This window comes from Dreissena polymorpha, chromosome 15 (genome assembly GCF_020536995.1).
Source record: "Dreissena polymorpha isolate Duluth1 chromosome 15, UMN_Dpol_1.0, whole genome shotgun sequence".
NCBI lineage: Eukaryota > Metazoa > Mollusca > Bivalvia > Myida > Dreissenidae > Dreissena > Dreissena polymorpha.
In genome coordinates, this window is record NC_068369.1 from 26,782,225 (window position 1) to 26,806,337 (window position 24,113).

The window sequence follows — 24,113 nt, forward strand, 5'->3', positions numbered from 1 at the left end:
ACAATCAGCAAGCTCACATGCAGGTTTTGTAGGATACCTGTTATAACAAACATTGCCAAACTTAAGCAAAATTAAACATAAAAACGTGTAATTAAGGCAGCATTTGTCCATTAAGATCAATTCATCCATGACGCAACACTTATGGAAACAGTATTGCGAAACTCAACAGACTTGGAAATTGTTCTTGATGTTATAAAGAATTAATTTCCGGTTTTTTAAAGAAAAAATAAGAAATAGTTACGATCGTCCTTTAAGTTCGTATATCTCTGATTTTATAAATGAATTTCAAACTGCTGGGGAAAATATGAAGTCAAATTCTAAATATGTTACTTCTTCACAACCTGAATGGTGGGATCATGAATGTAATATTGCTAAAATTGAAAAGTTACGAGCTTTACGATATTTTAGAATTACAAATGATAGACAATATCTAATGACATATAAGACTAAAAAAAGTATTTTCAAATCTATATGTTTGAACAAAAAAGACATATTATCTGAGAAAAAACGAAATGACTTAGTTAGTTCCCGGAAAAATTCAAAAATGTTTTGAAAAACTTTAAAACGAAACCGTAAACATCAAGAAAATAGTATAGACCTAACGCAAGGGCATGATTATTTCAAAAACTTATTTATAAATAAAGAAAGCAATTCCCAAGAGCAAGATGACATCAGTTTTGAAAATATTCAATACGATTGTAGTAGTTTAAACACACCCATTTGTAACCAAGAAATCATTGATAGCATACGTCACCTGAAATCAAATCGTTCAGGGCGACCTGACGGCAATTGTTTTGAAATGTATAAATCTACTATTAATGATATATTGCCTTTTTTAAATCCACTTTTTAATGAATTTTTTAAGTAATAGATTGACCATATGGTATGATACTTTTGGTGTTATAGATGAGTCGCAGGCAGGGTTTAAAAAACAATATACAACATCAGATAACATTTTTACATTAATGGCGCTCTGTCAAATATATTTATCCAAAAAAAGGTCGTTTTTATTGTATTTTTGTAGATTTTGCAAAAGCATTCGATAGCATACAACATCAAAAATTGTGGAATGCTTTTTCAAGAAAAAAATGTTAATGGTAAATTTTTGGTTATTCTTCAATCGATGTATAGCAAGTTAAAATCATGTGTTAAGGTTAATAACAGATTGACGGAATTTTTCCCTTGTTATATTGGAACGAGGCAGGGCTGTATTGCCAGTCCCATAATTTTGTCCATGTTCATAAATGACTTAGTTACATAGATGCACTCAAAATGTGATCATGGTATATATGCTTCTGATGATATAAATGAGTTAATTGCTTTAATGTTTGCTGACGATGTTTCCAGTTTCTCTGATACCATCATACGTCTGCAAAGGCAAATTAATTATATTGAACAATTCTGTTAATCAGTTGATATGAAAATTAATCTTGATAAAACAAAAATTATCGTATTTAGAAATGGCGGTGTTGTTAAACAAACTGAAAAGTGACATTGTGGAGAAACTATTGATATTGTCTAATTTTATAAATATATTGGTGTTTATTTTACGCCAAAACTTCTTTGGTCAAAAACTCAAGAAATGTTAGAATTGCAAAGTATAAAATCAATTGCTTGTATATTTCGATATCAACGTAAATTTGGTCATTTAAGTTCTGTAGATATTTTTTTAGTTTTTGATGCCATGATTCAACCTATACTTTGTTAGGGATCCGAAATATGGGGCTATTCATATGTAGATAAAATTGAAAAAGTACAAATAAGATTTTGTAAACAATATTGTAATTTACCACAAAACACACCTGATATCTTAGCTTTAGGAGAATGTGGTAGACTTCCTTTATGTATAACATATATCCCAAATTGCATCAAGTTCTGGTTGAAAATCACCCGATTGGAAAATTCTATATATCCTAAACAGTGTTATAAAATGTTAAAAGAGTTAGATGATGTAGGTAGAAGGAAATGGGCTAGTTATATCAGTGAATTACTATTAAGTTATGGATTTGGTTATGTTTGGCTTGCTCAAGGTGTTGGGCATGAAGACAATTTTATACATCTGTTCAAAACACGAATAAAAGATTGTTATCTTCAAGTATGGAAATCAAAAATTGATAATTCTCCTAAATCATTGCATTATAGATTTTTTAAACCGATTTGTACTGTGAACCATATTTAAATATTAATTTGTCTTTTGTTTTAAGGAAAACTTTGTCAAGTTTTTATTGCTCAGCGATCTCATGATTGAGAAAGGTCGCCACTTATCAATAGTTAGACATTTAAGATTCTGTCCATTATGTGTACAAAATAATATAAGCGTAGTGGAAGATGAATATCATTTCTTTTTTTAATGTAATGAATACGAAACATTTAGGCAAACATTCTTCAAATCTGACTGGTTAAGAAACCGATCTCATCAAATGTTTTATACTATATTATGCTTTGAAGATGAACATAATATCATTAATATCGCTAAGTTTTTGTATAATTCGCTTGTAAGAAGAAACGAAATCTTAAACATACATACTTATATAGATAGTTGTAATGCTCTTTCTTACTTTTTAATCATGTGTATACAGTTATCATTTTAGAAACTTTTTCCATTCTAGCATTAGTGTATTAAATGTTTTACATAAATTAAGTGTATAACAACATGCTTTAATGTTCTTAAATGTATGATTATGTATCACTCTGTTCGACATATTTTCATGTAAATGCTGTATTTTAGGCTAGTGGCCTATATTACCAAATAAACATGTCTAAAGTCTAAAAATGTCTAATGAATTTAGATATGAGAATTGGTAAACTAGACACCACTTAAAACTGCGTGCCACATTATCTTATCAGTGTGGAGACTTGTGGCGCTATTTCCGGACGCGTTAAGTGTTTAATGCGCAAGAAGTGACAATTTAAAGACTTTTCTTATAGTTTCACGTCGTCGTGTTTGGCCACTGATGAGTCGTTTTGTTGTTGTTTTCGAATGATTGTGTTCATATTAAATGTGGCCTAAGAAGCGGAAAAAAATCTCGAGATTTTAAGTTCGTTTATCTTCGATCAATAAATAACTTTTATTGACACATTTTTGTTTAAAACTCTACAGCAACCTCCTATTTCGAGCCCTGTGTAACAATGTTAAGATGGGTAAACTATTTATTATTGCATGTGGAATGTGTCTCAACTTTCGTTAGTCCAGTAAGCTAATTAGGTAGGAGTGCTGGGACGCACTACGTGTCCTGAAACTTCAAAATAACTTCACACGCCGTTTTTATTTGTGAGCGTTAGCTCACAAATAATGCAGACCGAGTTTTGCAAATCAGTATGCCTTAGCTTCGCTATGAACCGTAACCCGTGACTACTTGTGTGGATAACTCCAGTAAAATTTAGCAGACGACAGAATGCTAAAATCGTGTGCTTTAACCACCGCATCTGCCTGTTCTCACTGGTACAGTACATAGTGTGTACTTAACAGCTTGTAAGGCAACGATGGCCAGTTTAGTGTTTATCATTGAAATCTGTACATATTGGCTGCTTTCAGGGAAAACGGGGCTCAATGCATGTCAAATTAGATTAGCCTGTGCACACTGATAAGCTGCATCAATGATTTGAAAAAAACAACACATATCGACCTGTGTTTAAGCCACACTCTTTATAAATTAGAATGGGTTGTGGTCATTTCAAACTTTCGATATAAAAAGCTTTAAAAGCAAACAAATTCAGTGTCTTCAGCGCTTTGATTATCGATTTGACGGCTGGATGCAAATAAAACAAATACTGCCATGTTTTTACTGTTAGTGAGAACTATATCCATCTACTCACTGGTTAATTGCACCAATTTTGCCAGAAAAGTAGCAGATCTTGCACGGAGACACTTGCAACAGGAGTCACACCTGACTACAATTTGCAGACATAAGACTTATAAGTGAACGGCTGTAAAAGCAGTGATGAACATAGTCTCTAACTATTAGTATGTACATTATTTTCAAATGTTGCAAATGTACCTTACTTTTGATTTAAAACAGTATTTTCAGAGCCACATATTTTCCGTTATGAGTTGTGAACAAAACTCTCTGTTAACGATGTTTACTAATAATTTGCTGCTTGACAGTTGTATTCGCACAATGGTCGATCTGTGAGTGAATATGTGTAAATTCACTTATTAGAGACTAAAGTGATATTATGGGAATCTAACAGTTTACAGGCGTCTATCGCAACCCTTGTTTATTTTTGTTGTTTTCTCTTTATATACACTTATATTTGATAAGGCAGCATCAACAAACTAAAACAATATCCCGAAAAAGAGAAAACATTGTTACTAATTCTTTTGACCAGTTAATTGTTTTCAGCTCAATTTAACAGTGAAAAATGCCCGTAATATCACTTTACATAGGGAGTAATTGTGTAAAAATATCATTTTGGCAATACATTCATTGTGATCAATGGGTATGTCTTCACAAATCAAAACGGAAATAAAATTGTCTTTAAGATAACGTTTCATTTTCACTGCAATTTTACGAGTTTGTAAGAAGTATTTGAAACAGTATACTAATGGTTGTTTCGTATTTAACGGATATGCAGCTTTGGAAAAGCCGATAAGTCGCTTTTAAGTCTTTTTTATTTGTCATTGTACTGAACATGTCGACGAAACGGATCTTCGCCAACAAGGACATGAGTGAAATATGTCGATGTATTAATTCATGTGTTCGTAAATAGCTTGGCAAACTGGTACATGTAGTGGAATGCTAAAATGTATTTCTTTCAGATGTTGAGGAAACAAAAAGAAACGACAATGCATGGAACTATTAATGCCATTAATATCAAACGTGGCTTTCTCGCATTGTGCATTTTAGCGAGGTACAATTCAAAACGCTATGAAGTTGTATCCAAAGCATAGGTTTTTAAAATATAATGCTATTGCGCAGAACGTTAGCTTATGTGACTCATAGGTGCTAAATTGTGAGTTGCTATGGGCATAGTACGCTTGGCGTCCAATTCCGTCATTCGTCTTAAAAAATATTATCCCCTCCTACCGCGTTGTGAGAATATGACATGGGTGGTCCCCATACGATATACATTGAATATTGTTAAACTTTGTTTAAAATATTTTGTTAACTCAACAATTCCACAAAGCGTTTTTTACGGACACTCTTTAACAGAAAATGAAATTGACGATTGTTCAATAGTTGTGATTGATTTCAGTTTACATATATATCGTCTTTGTTTTCAAAACTATGAATATCGGTGAACACGTCCAATCAATGTCGGACACATAATGGTGAGAATAACGTCGTTTCGTAACGGCTCCCTACTGACGCTTTTCTCAGTTGCTGTCAATTAATTCACATCTGCTCCTCGAGCTGTTCTTTCACGCTAGACAACGTACCCTGGTGAATCTTTTCATATCGACGCACGACGTCAATTAAGCATGTCATAGGAACATTATCGATCTTGGTAAGTGGTCTTAGGAAACGTTTTAACGTAACAATTACATAAATTTACACGAACTTACAATTGACACGAAGTTGTCGTTGTTAACCTTTTTACCGCGTTCCTCGTTAAATTCCATTATAATGCATGGATTATTAAAATCACACCCTATTTGATAAATTGTGGTGTATTCAACAATTTTGAAATACATCTAACAAGCGCAGTATAGTGACGGCATTGTGTTAATGTTAAAGACTTCATTCGATGTTTAGTGTAGTTTTTACCGTCGCGTTGAATACAAAGATGGTTATTTGAACACCTGAATCGCTTGCGAAGGCTCGCTGAATAAACAAACATGTATTCAACTCTAAACAATTATTATTGGCGTCGCTCTGGAGAGCGGCGACTAGTATGTAATACATTTTTTTTCGCTTATGGGAGGAGAAGTTATTTTACGGATCGATGTATATATTTTTGTTTTAAGAATATCTTGCATAGTGGTGATTTTTGTGTAAATTAGTGAAAATAAGTACTTCATTTTTGCCTATTACATTTATTACAACATGTATTGCCAATAATGCAAAGCTATTTGTTTTAATTAATAACTGATCCACAACTGATCACAGGGGAAATATCACAGGGACTGGGCAAATACGCGAAACTTTCTGATTTTGTATAAAAACAAAACATAATGAAAATATATTTATTTTGTGTTTTTTCTAACTTGCTTATTTAGTGGAGAATCAATGAAGTACGATATTTGACGACCTATCGCGCAAGCAAGTTTATTGGAAGGCGTAGTGGTACGAAAACGTACAATGTATTAGATTATTAATAGACATATAATAACGATCGCTATACACAACTTCACCAAATAGCAGTACATAAATGATGTTAGCCGGAATAGCTCAGTTGGGAAAGCGTTATAGTGTGAAGTTGTTTACGCAACAATCATCTAAAGGCCCCCGGTTAAATCCCGGGTTCCGGCACGAACGGAACAGTTCGGCGGCTGTCTTTTTTTTCAGTCAGGTTAATAAATATAATAAAGTTTTATTTTATGTAGACATTTTAAAATCCATTTTATTACAATTGGACATTTTTATTAAAATAAATGGATGCCGCGTGGTGACAACGTTAATTAAAATTTCTTACATCACTTAAATATCTTATAAAAAATACACGTGTTTTTATATTAACAAATACATGCAAACAACACATCTATTATCCATGTATTTTTATGGTTGTCTATCATAGGTCCTAAGTACTATCCCTACCACATATAGAGCGCGAAGAGCGACACGTTTTATTGATTGAAACAATGAGTTGCGATTAATGAAGCAGCCGCTTATTAAGGAGGAGCTGTGTCCCAGCAACCCGTTACCCTAGAGTCTAGCACTCCTCGGAGTTTTTTTTTAAGAACCACATATAGAGCGCGAAGCGCGACACGTATTACTATCCAGGTGATATGGGCCCTTTAGCATTATCCGACCATTACGTCCATAGTTATCTTCCTTAGAATTTGAGAAATTTTTAAATCGTTGTTCGAAGTCCAAAATTTTCATCCGATTGTTCCCAAACTTGCACAGGTTTTTTATCAATGAGGACCCAACCCAAACTCTCTATAAGAGCAGTATCTGACCATAAGTCCAGAATTATGTCTCTTTGAATTTAAAAATAAAAGTGAAAAACTGCTTGGTTAGGTGATTATGTCAACATTTTTCATCAGATTCTTTCCAAACTTACAGTCTCTTCATATCAATGAGGATTTTTACTTCATTAAAAATGAGAAACATCGGAACAATAAGTCCAGTTTTTTCTATCTATTAAATTTGACAAAATAAACAATTTCCACTTGTTTTAAAGATTTCACAACTTTCGTCTGAATCTTTCCAAACTTGTTAAGTGTTTTTATATCAGTATGACTAGAACCCTATTGAAAATGATGAATATCGGAGCAATAAATCTATTATGATCTTTTACTGAATTTCAAAGTATTGTGAAATGCAGCTTCTTTATGCAACTTACAGTGTTTTTATATCAATGAGTACTCAAACCCTATCGTAAATGAGCAACGTAAGAATAGGTTCAGAATCATCTCCCCTTGAAGTTGAGAAACATACGAAAGTACGCTTACAAGATGAAGCAGATATTTTAAAACCTACACAGTTCTGTTCCATTAATGAAAACTGCACACGGATGCCAGTACAAAAAAAGGAAACCAATGTAAATAAAATGACTTCACGCGATGAAATATTTGGGGGTTACAACACAAAATCACAGATAATGGTTATTTGGGGGTTATAACACAACATCATAAATAATGATTATTTGGGGGTTATAACACAAAATTATAGATAATGGTTATACCAGTATCTTTTTCTATTTTGTTTAAAATAATCGGCCAATATATTAATATTTACAGAAGAAAAAAAATCGTTCCATGTAACTTCATTGAGTGCCTTTTACACTGAAATTCCCGACGCCCTATGATAATTGCATCAATACTTATCTTGTATCTTGTACATATACATAAAAGTATAAAGATGTTTCCATACACTGGCGTATTTTTGTATGTCACAGTTATTTGATTATCGTACTTTTCAACTGCTGAAAAGTTGGGATGTGTTGCACCCACGTTGAAAATCGCATTTGCCACAACTGCAATCATGCGTTCTTTTTTTTAGGGGGGGGGGATTATAATACGGGCATAAACAAGTAAGTTTTTAATTGTTGAACACTTGTTCTGCCTTTATAATAATCCTAAATAGCTCGCATGATTGCACTCGTTATTAAAACTTGCGGGTAGACTTCGACTTACAATGGTGCAGTACCGCTTGAACAACAAGCAGACTTATTGGTCTGTCAAACGTTCCTCAACGCAGGCGCGTCAAATTTTACAATGCTCGCAACATTATATCGTGGAGTAACGGGATACTTTTAAAAATGTTACAAACTTACTCGGGCGCTATGATCATAAATACTTAACAGACTGTATTGTATAACTTCAGTTTCGTAACTTGAATACCAGTCTGTGTAACTTGAATACTAGTCTGTGTCCAATGTTGTTATCAACGTTGCCGCAATACGCTGTAAGCATGAACAGTAAACAGAACTTAATCTAGAATTTCAATTTCGTACATAGAATGTCACACTGTTTTCACGCATGTTTGTGTTTTGATCATCATTTGTTAGAGAATACCCGTGGATGTGCGTGCAGCGTTTTCACTCAGTCCCTTACATACTGGCGCACTATATATGATTATATTTTTAATAATCATACCACATGCATATTGTTTTCTGTTTCGTTGACCTCTAGGGGAGTTGTTTTCCTAAACAATATCAGTATCCATAGCAATAAATATTAGTTCAAACATTTGTGTGTATATAAGTTAATTCGGATTATAATGTTAATGTTTACTTGGTTGATCGCTGAAGAAGTGAAAGATATTTTACTGTGTATACATATTATATTGTTTTATGTATGAAAAAGGGGTTTAATGCATGTACGTAAAGTGTCGTTCAAGATTTGCCTGTGCAGTCCGCACAGGCTAGTCAAGGACGACACTTTCCGCCTAAAATGGAGTTTTGCTAAGAAACGACTTTCTATAATCAGAAAATATAATGAAAGCGGAAATTGTCGTCCGTGCGGACTGAACAGGCTAATCTGGGACGATACTTACGCACGTGCATTAAAACCCTTTTTTTCACAGAAAATGGCCCGTATATTTTATTTATGGATAATGACCACTTGGCTTTACAATGTAAGGTTATTCGTATGTTTACAAGATTCGTCCTTCACTCGAGAAGATTTACGTGTACCTTCAGCCTCAATCATGTAAATGTTAGACAGAATAGAGACGAATTAATTTTGTATCGCTATTATTTTTGTTGTACATTGATTAATGATGGAGACGAGTTTCAAACAAGTAACGATAGCTCTGAGGGTAACCAATCAAATAACCATGAAGGATAGACAAAAAGCAGCTAATAAACGATTCATCTATGAACCCCCATAAGCATTAGCAGTGATAACCACTATTATTCAGATAACGTTTTAGCACATTTGTCACTGCAGTATTATTTATTTACTTACTGAACTATACATCATTCATGTGTTATTGTTTTCTAACTGGAATATCCTCAATAGCTGGTGTATCCGCATGCCCGTGGTACATTATACGAGGAAATACTTTCAAATATAATACGATTTTTTTTGCCTCCACTATTTAAACACATATTGTTAAACGACAATAACTAACAACTAATAAGCTCAGAGTATTTGTATTAACCCATTTATGCCTAGTGGACTCTCCCATAATTCTAAATTGGATCAATTTATTTCCAAAATTAGGGATGTCTAGAAATTCCTTAAAGCAAACAGCGCAGACCCTGATGATGCGGCGTCTCATCTGACTGTGTCTACGCTGTTTGCCAAGGCCTTTTTTCTAGACGCTATGCATAAATGGGCTAATTTCCAATACCATAGCTGGAAGAGATTAACGATCTCGATATGCAAAAAAACAATTGTTTTAAAAACTCCCGTTTAATAACGCGGCCCCGAACCTATGGGCAGGAACATTTAAAATAGTTTTGCAAAATCTTTGTCAGATTGTGTTAGAATTACATTTGACATTTCGGTTTTATTGCGGCGAATATACTAATAAAAGCGCCCTCGTACCTAATAGATACGCCTCAGCACTATGGGTCTGTATTTATTGGTTACAGAGAACGGTTAATCGAAACACAAATCTAGAAGTTTAAGAGTTGCTTCTAATGTGGTTCGAAACATACGTACTATAAAACTATTGTGAATGTTTTATACTCCATGTGATGGATCCAGCCTTAATAGTCCTTGTATCTGTCCTTTATAAGATTTGCGTAAAGCGTTGCCTAAAATAAGTGGACTATCCGTTTTTATGAATTTTTTCGTTTAAACGAGTTCTCTTCTTATCTTAAAGGCATGGCACACGGAAAGTTGTGTCCCTGATTCGTCTGTGCAGGCTTATCTGGGAAGATATTTTACGCACATGTATTAAGTCCACTTTTCGTAGAACGAGGCTCATATGAACAAAGACACTATAACAAACGTCCATTGGTGTTAAAGGGGCCTTTTCACAGATTTTGGCATATTTTTAAGTTTGTCATAAAATGCTTTATATTGATAAATGTAAACATTGGATCTTAAAAGCTCCAGAAAACAATCAAGAATAAAATTTAATAAAGGAAAAAAGTAGCCGGTACCATACTAAAACCAGTGACCCCCGGAGTCCTGGAGTTAGTCTGAAGTAAAAACGCATCGGCCCTCTCGGCTATTCCGCCGAGTATACACGGGTTAAGTATTTTATACTTTATATAAGCAATCTTCGTAGTTTCGTAAATTCAAACGAAAACAACAGAAATCTCCAAATTAATCAATCGTTTTGCGTTGCAACGCTTTATAATTTTTAGGTTTTCATATCGTCAAAAGATACAAATAATGGCTATATTGGACTATGGTAAATGTTCAGTAATACTGTTTCCTCACAAACATCATAACTAAAAAGAAAATTTGCGAATCTGAAACACCTTTTTACAATTTTGTCAATTTACCAAACCGTGAAAAAATCCCTTTAATGGGTTATCTGGTACTTTGGTCTGATGTCTATTTCTCAATCCGATTATTGTGAAGCTAAGACGGTTTAATGTGACTTTTAATCGACATCGTCGCCGAGGCGGATCGGTACTGCGCATACCGATGTGAGACAAAATCCAAAAGCTCCCCATGGATTTAATGAGTATTGGTTGCGCTAATAGCGTTCACATGTAATAAGATATCGCGGGCAATACTAATACTTTCTCACTATTGTTTTGTCATTGCTTACGTCTATAATCGCTATTATGTGCATTCCTGCATTTATATACATAAATATATACAAATATAATGGTGTTTGATAATTCATAATATTTAACATTTAAACAAAAAAATGGAATAGAGAGATGTCTTTAACAAACTGTTTAAAACATATCTTTGTCAACAACTAGAAACTCTGTATATATATTTAATTATTTTCGATAAAGGCACATATACGAAGTACTTCTGATTATTAATGCTTTTTTGCACACGCACACGAATACAGATGGCAAACACGTATATTGTAAACCAGATACAAAATAAATAAGACTTTTTCTTGGAAAGTCCTAAATGTACCTTCACATGAAGTTAAGAATGTATACTTTCTTTTAAAAAATAGAAATTATTCCATTTGTTTTTCTGCATATTGGCATAAGCTTACGAGTGTAAACAAACGTGTGTGTGTAGCGCCGTTAAATGTCGCATCGCCGTTATATGTCGCAGACGACGAGATATGTCGCAACGCTGACGATGAATGTCGCAAGGAACGATAAATATAACCAAACTTGTCGAATTGACCTTAAACCCAAAGCAAAAATTACGGGCCCCTCGCCCCTCCGATTTTCGACCAATTTAAAACAAGGATTTTGTCATTTTTGACTACAGCTTAACGTTTTTGGTCGAAAATGAATAAATATGACCGCTTCGGTCGATCTTCACCGCAGCTGACAATTATGGACAATACTGACCACAACAAGTGGAAGTCGGCCAAAATAAACCCCGTCGGTTAATCTAGATCTAACCTGATAGTTTTAGTCATTTTTACTTCAACTTTTCATTTTAACATGACTTACAAAGGTGTTCGACATTTCTCGTTAATGTTGGGACATATATCTTTACTAGAAATTTTTGCGACATTTATCGTTAAAGTTGCGAAATATATCGTCAGTAGGATTTGCGACATTTATCGTTCCTTGCGACATTTATCGTCAACGTTGCGACAAATCTCGTAGCCTGTGACATATAACGGCGATGCGACATTTAACGGCGCTACAGTGTGTCTACAATACAATATCAATACATGTCAGAACACTAATTGCGATAAACAGATATTCTTCTCAACTGGTGAAACATCTTCATTGAAATGATGTTTTGTGCAAATATTTGTATGACGTTGTCTTTATTGTTTCGTTTCAATCCCTAAAAATCGGAAAAAAATGTTATCTCTTGTATAATTTCTTGTTAAATTTCACATATACACGCATATACACTGCTGGGTGAAAATGGATTCATTACATAATAGACATATAAGTTAAACATTCGGCAATAAAAATCTAAACACATTAAATATACTATACATATATTCACTACTAGCACATTCGTGGCAAAAAATACACAATTTCATAATATATCTATCATATTTATGTTTCAAAAACGTTAAACCGTTTTCATGAAATTAAGAAAATGTACACAGCTGCAAATGAATACATTAAGACTTTTGTAGTTTAATCTTAACAATACGTATATACCTTAACCATTCCATCATTTTGCACGATAATCAATCTGTTTGTATGACTGACTATAATAGCACAGGGACGTTCGAGTCCCGAATCCTTAACCAGAACATACCGCTGAAACGTACCGTTACTCGTCAGCAACTGGATCCTGTCGTTCGAATTGTCAGCTACGAAAACGTTTCCGATTTTATCAACGCATACACCCTGTGGATTTCGTAAGTCATTCTTGCTCACGTAACGGAATAACACCTCGCCTCTGGGGTTGATGCAAGTAATGCAGTGCCTTCCAGTGTCCGACACGATGATTGAGCCGTCTACTGCAGCCGACACATACCTCGGTTGATCGAACAAACACTCATTCATTTTGTCATACATGTACGATTTCAGGATACTTCCATCCAGCTGAATGATATCCACACATTTTTCTCTCATGCAGCTTACCACCAGGTAGCTCTCCCTCGTTGAATATGAAATACCGTCGTATTGGCGCTCAGTTTTGGTTCGCTTAATCAAGGCAAGTGATTTCCTAGTAGCAATGAAAATGATAAGGCGTCCTATCAAAGGAACCGCGACATCATCACCAAGTCCACATGTTGTAATATCTCTTGGTTCATCATCTAACTGAATGTGGTCTACAAGTTCACCGCCTTTGTTGAACTTTTGTATCCTCTTATTATGGCAGTCGGTTACGATAATATCTTCAAGCGATGTGCACGTTACACCCCAAGAGGAAATCCCTTCATCGGCACCAGTTTCAATGCGCAATTCACCCAGCATTTTCAACTCATCCAGATATGTTAAACTTGTGTCATCCGGAATAAATTCAACACATACTCTTAGTTTTTCCGGGTTGGTTTCTCCAATGTCCAAATTAAAATCATCAACTTGTTTCTTTATCTGGTTAAATGCCATCAAAACTTCGACATCGCTTCCATATTTCAACAAATTATTCATTCTTAGACTCGCTGCTTTTGCCGTTTTGGTTTGAAGTTTTCTTGGTTCAATTCTGTCTTTTAACAAACGTCTTGCCTCTGATGATTTGCTTTCCAGTTTCTTTAACAAAAACTGCTCTTGGTCTCGTATCTTAGCACACAAAGAGTTGCTCAAATACGTGATTTCATGTTTAGTATTTTCAATGGAATCTTCTAGTACTTTTTCAACAGCACTTAGACCATCGACGTTATCTAATGACACTTGGAACGAGCGAAGTGTTTCGAGAATCTTATCGATGTCAGTCCTTGAAGCAACAGCGTCATTTACTGTGATGACATTTTCGCAGCGTCTGTGAGACACAGCCAAACATTGTACGCACAGAGGATCCTTACAGTCAACACAGAATAACGATATATTTTCTCCGTGCCTATCGCAGTTAACTTTGCTCTTCTTTCTCATAATAACATCAAGTGGCTGTTTCTTCATTTCTTCCAATGACGTCATTAAGTGCGATGACGTCACCTTCACATGCATATGCACCTGAGAACACGCCTCACACAGAGCGTCCGTGCAATCAGAGCACCAGGATTTCGCTACGATATCTTCATTTCTTCGGACGCAGATGTCACAGCACTTGCCATCTTGTAAGGCTTTCTTCAACTCCACGAAAGACGCCATAAATTGGTCGTCCTTGAAGTTATCCGCAAAGCGCCCTTCAGCCGCAAGCTGGGGCAATTCCGAATCTATGTCACACGATGGACAGGGAAAACAATTCGAAGACGTCAGATTTTGCCCAATGTAATCATTCAAACACTCGTTGCAAAATGTATGAAGACATCGTAGCATTTTTGGACGTTTAAATGTTTCCTGACAGAGTGAACATACGCTGAAATCTTCCGACATGCTTGAAGTTGTTTGTAAAACGTCCGGGGTGGCCATCATAATCCGCTTAGATTTCTGTAGTTTTTCTTCTTATCATTCAATCAAGATGTTTTATCAACGTTACTACAAAATGCATCTGAAATGATCGATAAAATGAAATCAATAATAAATAAACTGGACGAGATTTTCAAAGCGTGTGCGACGATGTGATAGAAACCTTAAGTAGAGTTGTAAATCTAGTTACGAACACCTGACATAAACCTCTTGGGATTAAAGTGGTCAATATCACATGTTCATGAATGAACTCGCTATGTTTGATCGAATTCAATCTCAGCGAATACTACAATTTGAAAAGGTATAGTCCCTGTCAAAATATTTACTTCCACATTTATCTTGTTAAACAACAATTTATTGATTATCGGTAGGATAATAATGGAGCTGTTATCTTGGTTGGGGAAATATTTATGAAAATTAAACTATTGTATTACGCATTTACTGCTCAAGTTTAATCGATAACAGAGTCTCAATATAATTGTTTGGTTTGTTTCGGATGAGTGAATAAATGAAGTGACTTGACCGCTTAAAAACAAATCAAGCGTCAGATGTCAATGCAACTATGTGAAGTGCTGCATTGGTTTTGCAGAAACAAAACATGAACAGTGATTAGCATAATACGCAGAATTAAATAATTTGCATTCACATCAATCATTGTTAGATGCTTCGAAAAAGCTATTAATGAAACATGTATACTAACTAACATAAAAACAAAAAGATGGCAATGTGTACTCATGTTTCGCAAAAATGAAACTACGTCGTTATCTAATTGCACGGATGTTATGCTTTATACCAGATTACTAATGTTCACAACAACTGGCAAAAGTAAGAAATGACTTGCAGATGCCTTTACTAGTTATTTGCATCGTCAAATGAAATTATTAAGCTGTAAGATTTCTCATATCTTTTCAAGAACATGAAAACCACCTTGGGCAAGTCTATTCAAGAACATTTGCGGCATTATTGAACGTGATGCATTGTTTGCCATTTTGGTACGAAGTCAGTTAATGTTTCCGCTTTTGGAAAATTATTGAAAATACAGAGCAGCTTCAATGGCCTTTACCGTAAATTACGGCTACATATATTCTCACTGACAGTTATTGAACATATTTGTCAGCCGTCTAGGCAGACGAGATTATTTTACAACTATAAACTTAGAAGTTCCATAGAAATTGTGTTTCCGACATTTTAAACATTACATGCTTAGTGAGCTGTTAATTTGTTTGGCAGATATTGCATACACCTATTTAAACTTGCTACTCTAGTGAAGTAACACGCTATAAGAAGTGCACTATATTCTTAGTATGCATTTGACACAAATAATTGCAAAATTATAAATAGTTTATGGAATAATGAATCCCACAAAGAATAAGGGAAATAAGTTTTGAGTTGATGTCATTATTATACTACCCTTCTATATTTCTTTAAAGTCAGAACTATGAAATATCGTTTTTGATTGATTCAAAAATATACTTTTGACAAAGTGAATTGATTTTCATTATCTGATGTATAAGTTACATGCAGTTATATAAGTTATATGCAGAGCAAAGAAGTATCTTGTGTTGTCTGGTCTGTTATGTTCAACATTATATAGCTAATAAGACTTTTGTCTTTTATAAGGATAAGCGGATGGTATCCTCTCCAAAGATGTGCCTATGGTTTTATTTTTACTTTTGTTTATCATGTTTGAAGATGCTAAAATATAAAAACGTCTTTAAATTAATATCTCTGTACATTTTTTACACAGTCATCGTTTCTCTTATCGCCGTTATCAGTACAGAATGATTCGTCATTACGAGCGCAATTAGAAGGATTCGTCATTACGAGCGCAATTAACCCATTTATGCCTAGCGTCTAGGATTCGTCATTACGAGCGCAATTAACCCATTTATGCCTAGCGTCTAGAAAAAAGGCCATGGCAAACAGCGGCGTCTCATCTGGGTCTGCGCTGTTTGCTTTAAGGAATTTCTGTACGAAATATTCTAAATATAGAAATAAATATAGTATAGATCCCTAATTTTGGAAATAAATTGATCCAATTCAGAAGGATGGGAGAGTCCACTAGGCATAAATGGGTTAAACTCGAAACTCAATGATTACGGATGGCAAGACTCATGATCGGATAAAGTGTGACATTATATTCAAATTATTCCAAACTCGAGAGAGATAAATGCCGCACAATCTGTGCTTTTCCGCTCATAACTGCTTATGAATGGCATAATGGCTTAATTTAATGTATATTTAAAATGTGTATGCGAATTTTTGTATGTTGGTTTCCATGGTGTACCAAACTATCCAAGCAGGGTTAGGCCTTGAATGAACAATTGATAGGGGTCGTTAAACGTCAGCGACTTCTTATATTGCTTTCATATATTATATTCTAAAACCTAGACACATATTTAATATAGCTGAACATTAAGCACATGTCTCTTAATTGTTATGACTTCTTTGGACTGAAAGTAGTATTTAGAGGCGTTACATTTTTATTTGCAATGAATAGAAAAAAATAAACCGAATACTTAAACATGCTTTTATGATTTACAAGTGATTACAGGGCAAATAACAATGAATGGCTTTAAGCTTTTTAAAATTAAGCACAGCCAGAAAAGTCTCAGAAAATTTGCTTTATTCATGTCGTATATAATTTGTGACATCAACATAAGAGAAGAAGCAATCTTTAGTATTGGCCTAGGCTTAAATACGTAAAACTTCCAAAAATCGATCTATCAATATCACAATACTACGGCATATGACTTATTGCCCTTACATGATTTGCACTTAACCCATTAATGCCTAGTGGACTCTCCCATCCTTCTAAATTGGATCAATTTGTTTCCAAAATTAGGGATGTCTAGTATATTTATTTCTATAATTAGAATATTACTTACTGAAATTCCTTTAAGCAAACAGCGCAGACCCAGATGAGACGCCGCATCATGCGGCGCCTCATCTGGGTCTACGCTGTTTGCAATGTCCTTTTTTCAGGACGCTAGGCATGAATGGGTTAATATATCTTCTTATTTGCCTCACATTAAATGCTCAATGTACACAGGTTATGTCAATAAAAATATAGATCAGTCTGGGAAATGTAAATAAACGTGTGACTTGATTGTGTTACAAGGCTCGCTCCTCGTATTATGAACCAATAACGTTACATGTATATGACCTTTTTTAAGAATATTCCTTTATGAAAAGCTTAGGAAAGTAGTCTTTAAAGTTTGTCGTGACAAAAGGCGCAGAAAATGTCGCGGAGTTTGTTTGATATGGTATAAAATACAAGTATTGTCATTTATTTCCAAATAAATAGTGTTTGATACTTGATTCAATAAACGGGTATCACTAGAATATAGTTATTAAATATTCAACACTATACGTACATCACTTCATCAAAGCGCACACATGCCATGTTAACTGTAAACGCTTTAACAATCCACGTTGTCAAAATTTTAATAAATTATGACTAAACTTATCAGCTTATTCAAACAGAGGGCTTGTTGAGAGCTCAATAGGGCGACGTACAATGGACTTATAAGAATCGCTATAAAATACATGGAACATACCAGCAATTATTTATTATGATTTTACATTCAATAAAATAACGTTTGTGTATGTCAAATAAGAGCCTTCATTCTATCTTGTATCGTTTATGAAAATCGCCCTTGTCAATTTTTATTTAGGGTCAATCATCCAAATATGTGTGTTTTTAAAAATATACATTAAATGCATGCAAACGCTTGTACAGTACACCAAAATTAAAATGCGCGTTGTTTTTTGTATGAAAAGACAAGGACTCGTAAGTAGGCTACACTGGATTGAGCGGTATCAAGGACTCGTAAGTAGGCTACACTGGATTGAGCGGTATCTCATATTGAAGCACTATAACAGCTTGATATATCTGCGAAGTTTGTGTCAAGTATTTTACCATAAAGAATGAGAGTTATCTTTTGAAACGAATGGATAAAAACAAATGAATAAAAACGTTTACAGCATATATTGCCGTTAAGTACACGAGGCCTTAAGGATTTATTGGGGAAGAACAGAAAGGCCATTTTGAGACTCATTTCGACTTCCACGATTGATTGAACTGAGACGCTTTCCATAACCGTTTTGTGACCCCGAGATAACATGTTTATAATTTAAACGTCACATACACATTTCGTCTGTCTTAATAAAATCCACTTATCCGATCGATTATTTATTATATAGCGTTTTTTTCTCTTAATTAAAGGGTATAAGCACTCCAACGTGATTCCTAAATCTTCACAAACAGACATCAATTTATCATTTCTCATGCGTAAGATGGTACACAGTTGACATTCCATTAAAGGACACTCTTGTGGGTTTTGTTCCATTTCGTAATTTGACAACAGCTTATTTTCATTAAATGCAATGACATTCACTGGAACATTGCATAATTTAGAAACAAGGAATATGAAACGATTTTGACGAAAGTCTATCCTGTTTGCGACTTTCAGTTCATAAAATATGACATCATGATTGGACGCTTGTCATAAATTGACCCTTCTTTGAATAACACATACTTTTTTCATACCAATAAGATTTGTAACAACAAACACAATGTTTTAACTACATTTTATTTTCGTTAACGAATAAAATAAACAAAAAAGGCACAATACACCCACGTTTAAAGATAAAGGAAGGAAATTTATTCCGAAATGACGTCGTATTTAGGAGACTCAATGAATATTAAGTAGAACACGACAAAAAAATAGACTTATTAATGAAGTTGATGTGATTCAGCAATTAACGCACTAGTTGGTATTGTTTTAGCCATTTGTCGACACAAAAGTGCACGCATGCAACAAAGCTTCCAATATAATAATGAAGGTATTCCTTTGACAACATAATAAGTGAGTTTAACAATTTTATAAAAGAAACAAATTCAACATTTATACTAATTTAAATTAATCATTGAGCACGCTGACATTATAAAATATCAAATCAATGTTGTCTGTTATCTTTTATCCGAAAATTGTGAGTTTAAATAAATTGAGTTTAAACTAATTATCAATGCTACTCACCGTCAGAAATGTCCACCGAACACCTACCGATAATACTCAGCAATTAAACAATGAGGGCCTATTGAACAGTTACTCTTTAAAGTAAATTAGCTGAAATCGATCCTGCTAATTCCTTACTTAGCCCACTAAATAATAATAATACCTATCCACGCGATTGATTTCTGTATAGTCTTATTTCTAAAGTGTCGCGCTTTACCTATTTTAGGTCAACCGCTGATAACCCGACTGTCTCGATTGATTAATTCGGAATGCAAATTTAAACACAAGGCGGGGTAAAATCAATATATTGTAATTTTCATTTCACTACAAGCCCGAATACCTAAATCGTCTATCAATAAAACATCAGTCGATTGGTTGACAATAGCAGTAAACAAGATGTTTATGCATTTGGATCAACGGAATATGAACATTCCTGAACGCTTCGTTGTATCTTGCGAGGATAAACATAAATGTTCGTACATGGTTAAATTACATTTTTCAAATGAAAAAAAGGTATTGAATATTGAACTTAAAGGATTGTCGACTGTTGACATGTTATTCATTCATCGTAGTCTAAATGATTATTAGTGCAGATATTCCACATACATAATTCTCTTTAAATCGAAACGAACACTTGAGCGCAGAGGAGACAAGTTGTAAAACATGAAATCGATATTTACATGTTTATGACCTTCTTTAAGAATATTATTTTATGAAAAGCTTAGGAAAGTAGTCTTTAAAGTTTGTCGTGACAAAAGTCGCAGAAAATGTCGTGGAGTTTGTTTGATATGGTATAAAATACAAGTATTGTCATTTATTTCCAATTAAATATCGTTTGATACTTGATTCAATAAACGGGTATCACTAGAATATAGTTATTAAATATTCAACACTATACGCACATCACTTCGTAAAAGCGCACACATGCCATGTTAACTGTAAACGCTTTAACAATCCACGTTGTCACAATTTTAATAAATTATGACTAAACTTCTCAACTTATTCAAACAGAGGGCGTGTTGAGAGCTCAATAGGGCGACGTACAATTGACTTATAAGAATCGCTATAAAATACATGGAACATACCAGCAATTATTTATCATGAATTTACATTCAATAAAATAACGTTTTGTATATGTCAGATAAGAGCTTTCATTCTATCGTGTATCGTTTATGAAAATCGCCCTTGTCAATTTTTATTTAGGGTCAATCATCCAAATATTTTGTACATATGTGTGTTTTTAAAAATATACATTAAATGCATGCAAACGCTTGTACAGTACACCAAAATTAAAATGCGTGTTGTTTTTTGTATGAAATGAAAAGGACTCGTAAGTAGGCTACACTGGATTGAGCGGTATCTCATATTGAAGCACTCAAAAAGCTTGATATATCTGCGAAGTTTGTGTCAAGTATTTTCACATAAAGAATGAGAGTTATCTTTTGAAACGAATGGATGAAAACACATTAATAAAAACGTTCACAGCATATATTGCCGTTAAGTACACGAGGCCTTAAGGATTGATTGGGGAAGAACAAAAAGGCCATTTTGAGACCCATTTCGACTTCCACATTGAATGAACTGAGACGCTTCACATAACCGTTTTGTGACCCCGAGATAACATGTTTATAATTAAAACGTCAAATGCACATTTCATCTGTCTTAATAAAACCCACTCATCCAATCAATTATTTACTGGATGGCGTTTCTTTCTTTTAATTAAAGGGTATCAGCACTCCGACGAGATTCCTAAATCTACACAAACCGACATCAATTTATCATTTCTCAATTTTTATGGGTGAGATGGTACAAAGTTGACATTCCATTAAAGGACATTCTTGTGGGTTTTGTTCCATTTTGTGTTTTGAACCCAGCTTATTTTCGTCGCATTAAATGCAATGATATTCCCAGGAAAATTGCATTTTTTTTAGAAACAAGGAATATGATTTTGCCGAACGGCTATCCTTTATGCGACTTTCAGTTCATAAAATATGACATCATGATCGGACGCTTGTCATAAATTTCCCTTCTTTGAATATCACATACTTTTTCATACAAATAAGATTTGGAACAACAAACATGATGTTTAAACTACATTCTATTGTCGTAAACGAATAAAATGAACACAAAGGCACAATACACCCACGTTTAAAGATAAAGGAAGGAAATTATTCCTTAATAGCGAAATGACGTCATATTTAGGAGATTCAATGAATATAAAGTAAAACACGCCCAAAATAGACTTATTAATGCAATGAACGTCTCAGTTGGTCTTGTTTTAGCCATTTGTCGACATAAAAGTACACGCATGCAACAAAGCTTCAAATATAATAATAAATGTTTTCCTTTGACAACATAATAATTGAGTTTTAAAATTCTTTGAGAGAAACAAATTCAACAATAACACTAATTTGAATTAAACATTGAGCACGCTGACAATATAAAATACCAAATCAATGCTGTCAGTTATCTTTTATTCACAAATTATGAGTTTAAAGGAATTGAGTTTAAACTAATTATCAATGCTACTCACCGTCAGAAATGTCCACCGAACACCTACCGATAGTACTCAGCAATTAAACAATGAGGGCCTATTGAACAGTTTAACTCTTTAAAGTAAATTAGCTGAAATCGATCCTGCTAATGCCTTACTTAGCCCACTAAATAATAATACCTATCCACGCGATTGATATCTGTATAGTCTTATTTCGTAAGTGTCGCGCTTTACATATTTTAGGTCAACCGCTGATAACCCGACTGTCTCGATTGATTAATTCGGAATGCAAATTTAAACACAAGGCGGGGTAAAATCAATACAATGTAATTTTCATTTCACTACAAGCCCGAATACCTAAATCGTCTATCAATAAAACATCAGTCGATTGGTTGACAATAGCAGTAAACAAGATGTTTATGCATTTGAATGAACGGAATATGAACATTCCTGAACGATTCGTTGTATCTTGGGAGGATAAACATAAATATTCGTACATGGTTTAATTACATTTTTTTCAATGAAAAACGTGTATTGAATATTGAACTTAAATGATTGTCGACTGTTGACATGTTATTCATTCATCGTAGTCTTATTAATTTATGTGCAGATATTCCACATACACAATTCTCTTTAAATCGCAACGAATACTTGAGCGCAGAAGAAACAAGTTGTAAATCGATATCAACCATAGATTTATTAGAGGCTTGTTCTGATTAAAAAACTGACCTTGATGTATTTGCAGTCCACACAGGCTAATCCGGGTCGACAGCTTCCGCTTTAATTATATTTTTTGTTTAAAAGAAGTCTCTCCTGACAAAATTGTCGTCCCTGATTAGCCTGTGTGTACTTCACAATTCTTCCTCAGACGGTTCTTTACGCAGATCCAGTATGCCCGGATTTCCCGGAACATGGTTAATTGAAACGCATTTTGAACGGGGCTTGATGCATGTGCGTAAAGTGCTGTCACAGATTAGCCTGTGCAGTCCGCACAGGATAATAAGGGACGACACGTTACGTCTAAATTTGTTTTTTTTTAAAGAAGAGACTTCATTTAAACAAAATATGTCATACAAGCGTAAAGTGTCGTCCCTGATTAGCCTGTGTGGAATTCACAGGCTAATCTGGAACGACAATTAAGGCACATGCATTATGCCCGGTTTTTTCAGAACACGACCCATATGTTTCATCATCAAAAGATACTGTAAATACGGGTTTTCACTGAACACTTAATCTCAGATGTCTCTTAAACGCTTAGTTGTTCATATATCAATTAAAAGCAGGAAAAGTTTAAAAAAGGTATAATAAATACAAAGATATATTCTCAAAGGAGTGCATCAAGAAGGTAATATTAAGAGGAATATAACACAAACGCAAACATTAAATATAGCTATAAACATAACTAGGAATGTGTCAATATGGCTCGGATGCCCGCACAAACCCAAACTGTATAATACTTGTGTCGAAAAAAGCCCCCCCACCCCACACACACACAATTTCATGATGAATGTTATGTTTGTAACGTTTTGTAATTCTATCAATAATACTTAGTGAGAAACGCACTACAACAGTTCAGAAATGCCATTTGTAAACTACCAATAGGCCCTAATTACGATGAGGTCTGAACATGATGTAGCTGAAGAGTTTGTTAATCGTTTTCCACTTTTATGGAATTTTACGTTTAAATGAGGTATCTTATAAATTTGAGAAGCCACTGTAAACGGAATGTGTCGTTCATGATTATCTTGTACGGATTAAACATGTGTTAATTGTTGTGAAAATTTCTCTAATTGGTCAATACATCACTGTTTTCTTTTTATAAAACTGTTAGTCATCTTGATTACCATCCATTCTAACAATTGCGTTGTTTTAAAAGTATATCATACTTTTTACACACAATAATTGACTCAGTTGAGTTTTTTTTAAATAATTTGAAATGCTTATACATTCATAAAAGA

General features: G+C 34.1%; 1 protein-coding gene across 2 annotated transcripts; it reads right to left on the bottom strand.

Annotated features, from left to right (window-relative positions):
- Positions 1–11,460: 11,460 nt before the first annotated feature.
- LOC127860956 (E3 ubiquitin-protein ligase TRIM56-like) lies at positions 11,461–22,510 on the bottom strand. 2 transcript variants are annotated; one of them, XM_052399285.1, is made up of 3 exons: positions 22,390–22,510; positions 19,683–19,878; positions 11,461–14,722 (listed from the first exon to the last, which is right to left on the bottom strand). In XM_052399285.1, exon 3 carries the CDS (start codon positions 14,644–14,646, stop codon positions 12,766–12,768), a length of 1,881 nt encoding a protein of 626 aa, XP_052255245.1. In that variant the 5' UTR covers positions 14,647–14,722; positions 19,683–19,878; positions 22,390–22,510; the 3' UTR covers positions 11,461–12,765. The 2 variants fall into 2 exon arrangements, with proteins under 2 accessions (XP_052255245.1, XP_052255246.1); XM_052399286.1 differs by lacking the exon at positions 19,683–19,878 and having other exon boundaries at positions 22,195–22,411.
- Positions 22,511–24,113: the final 1,603 nt, after the last annotated feature.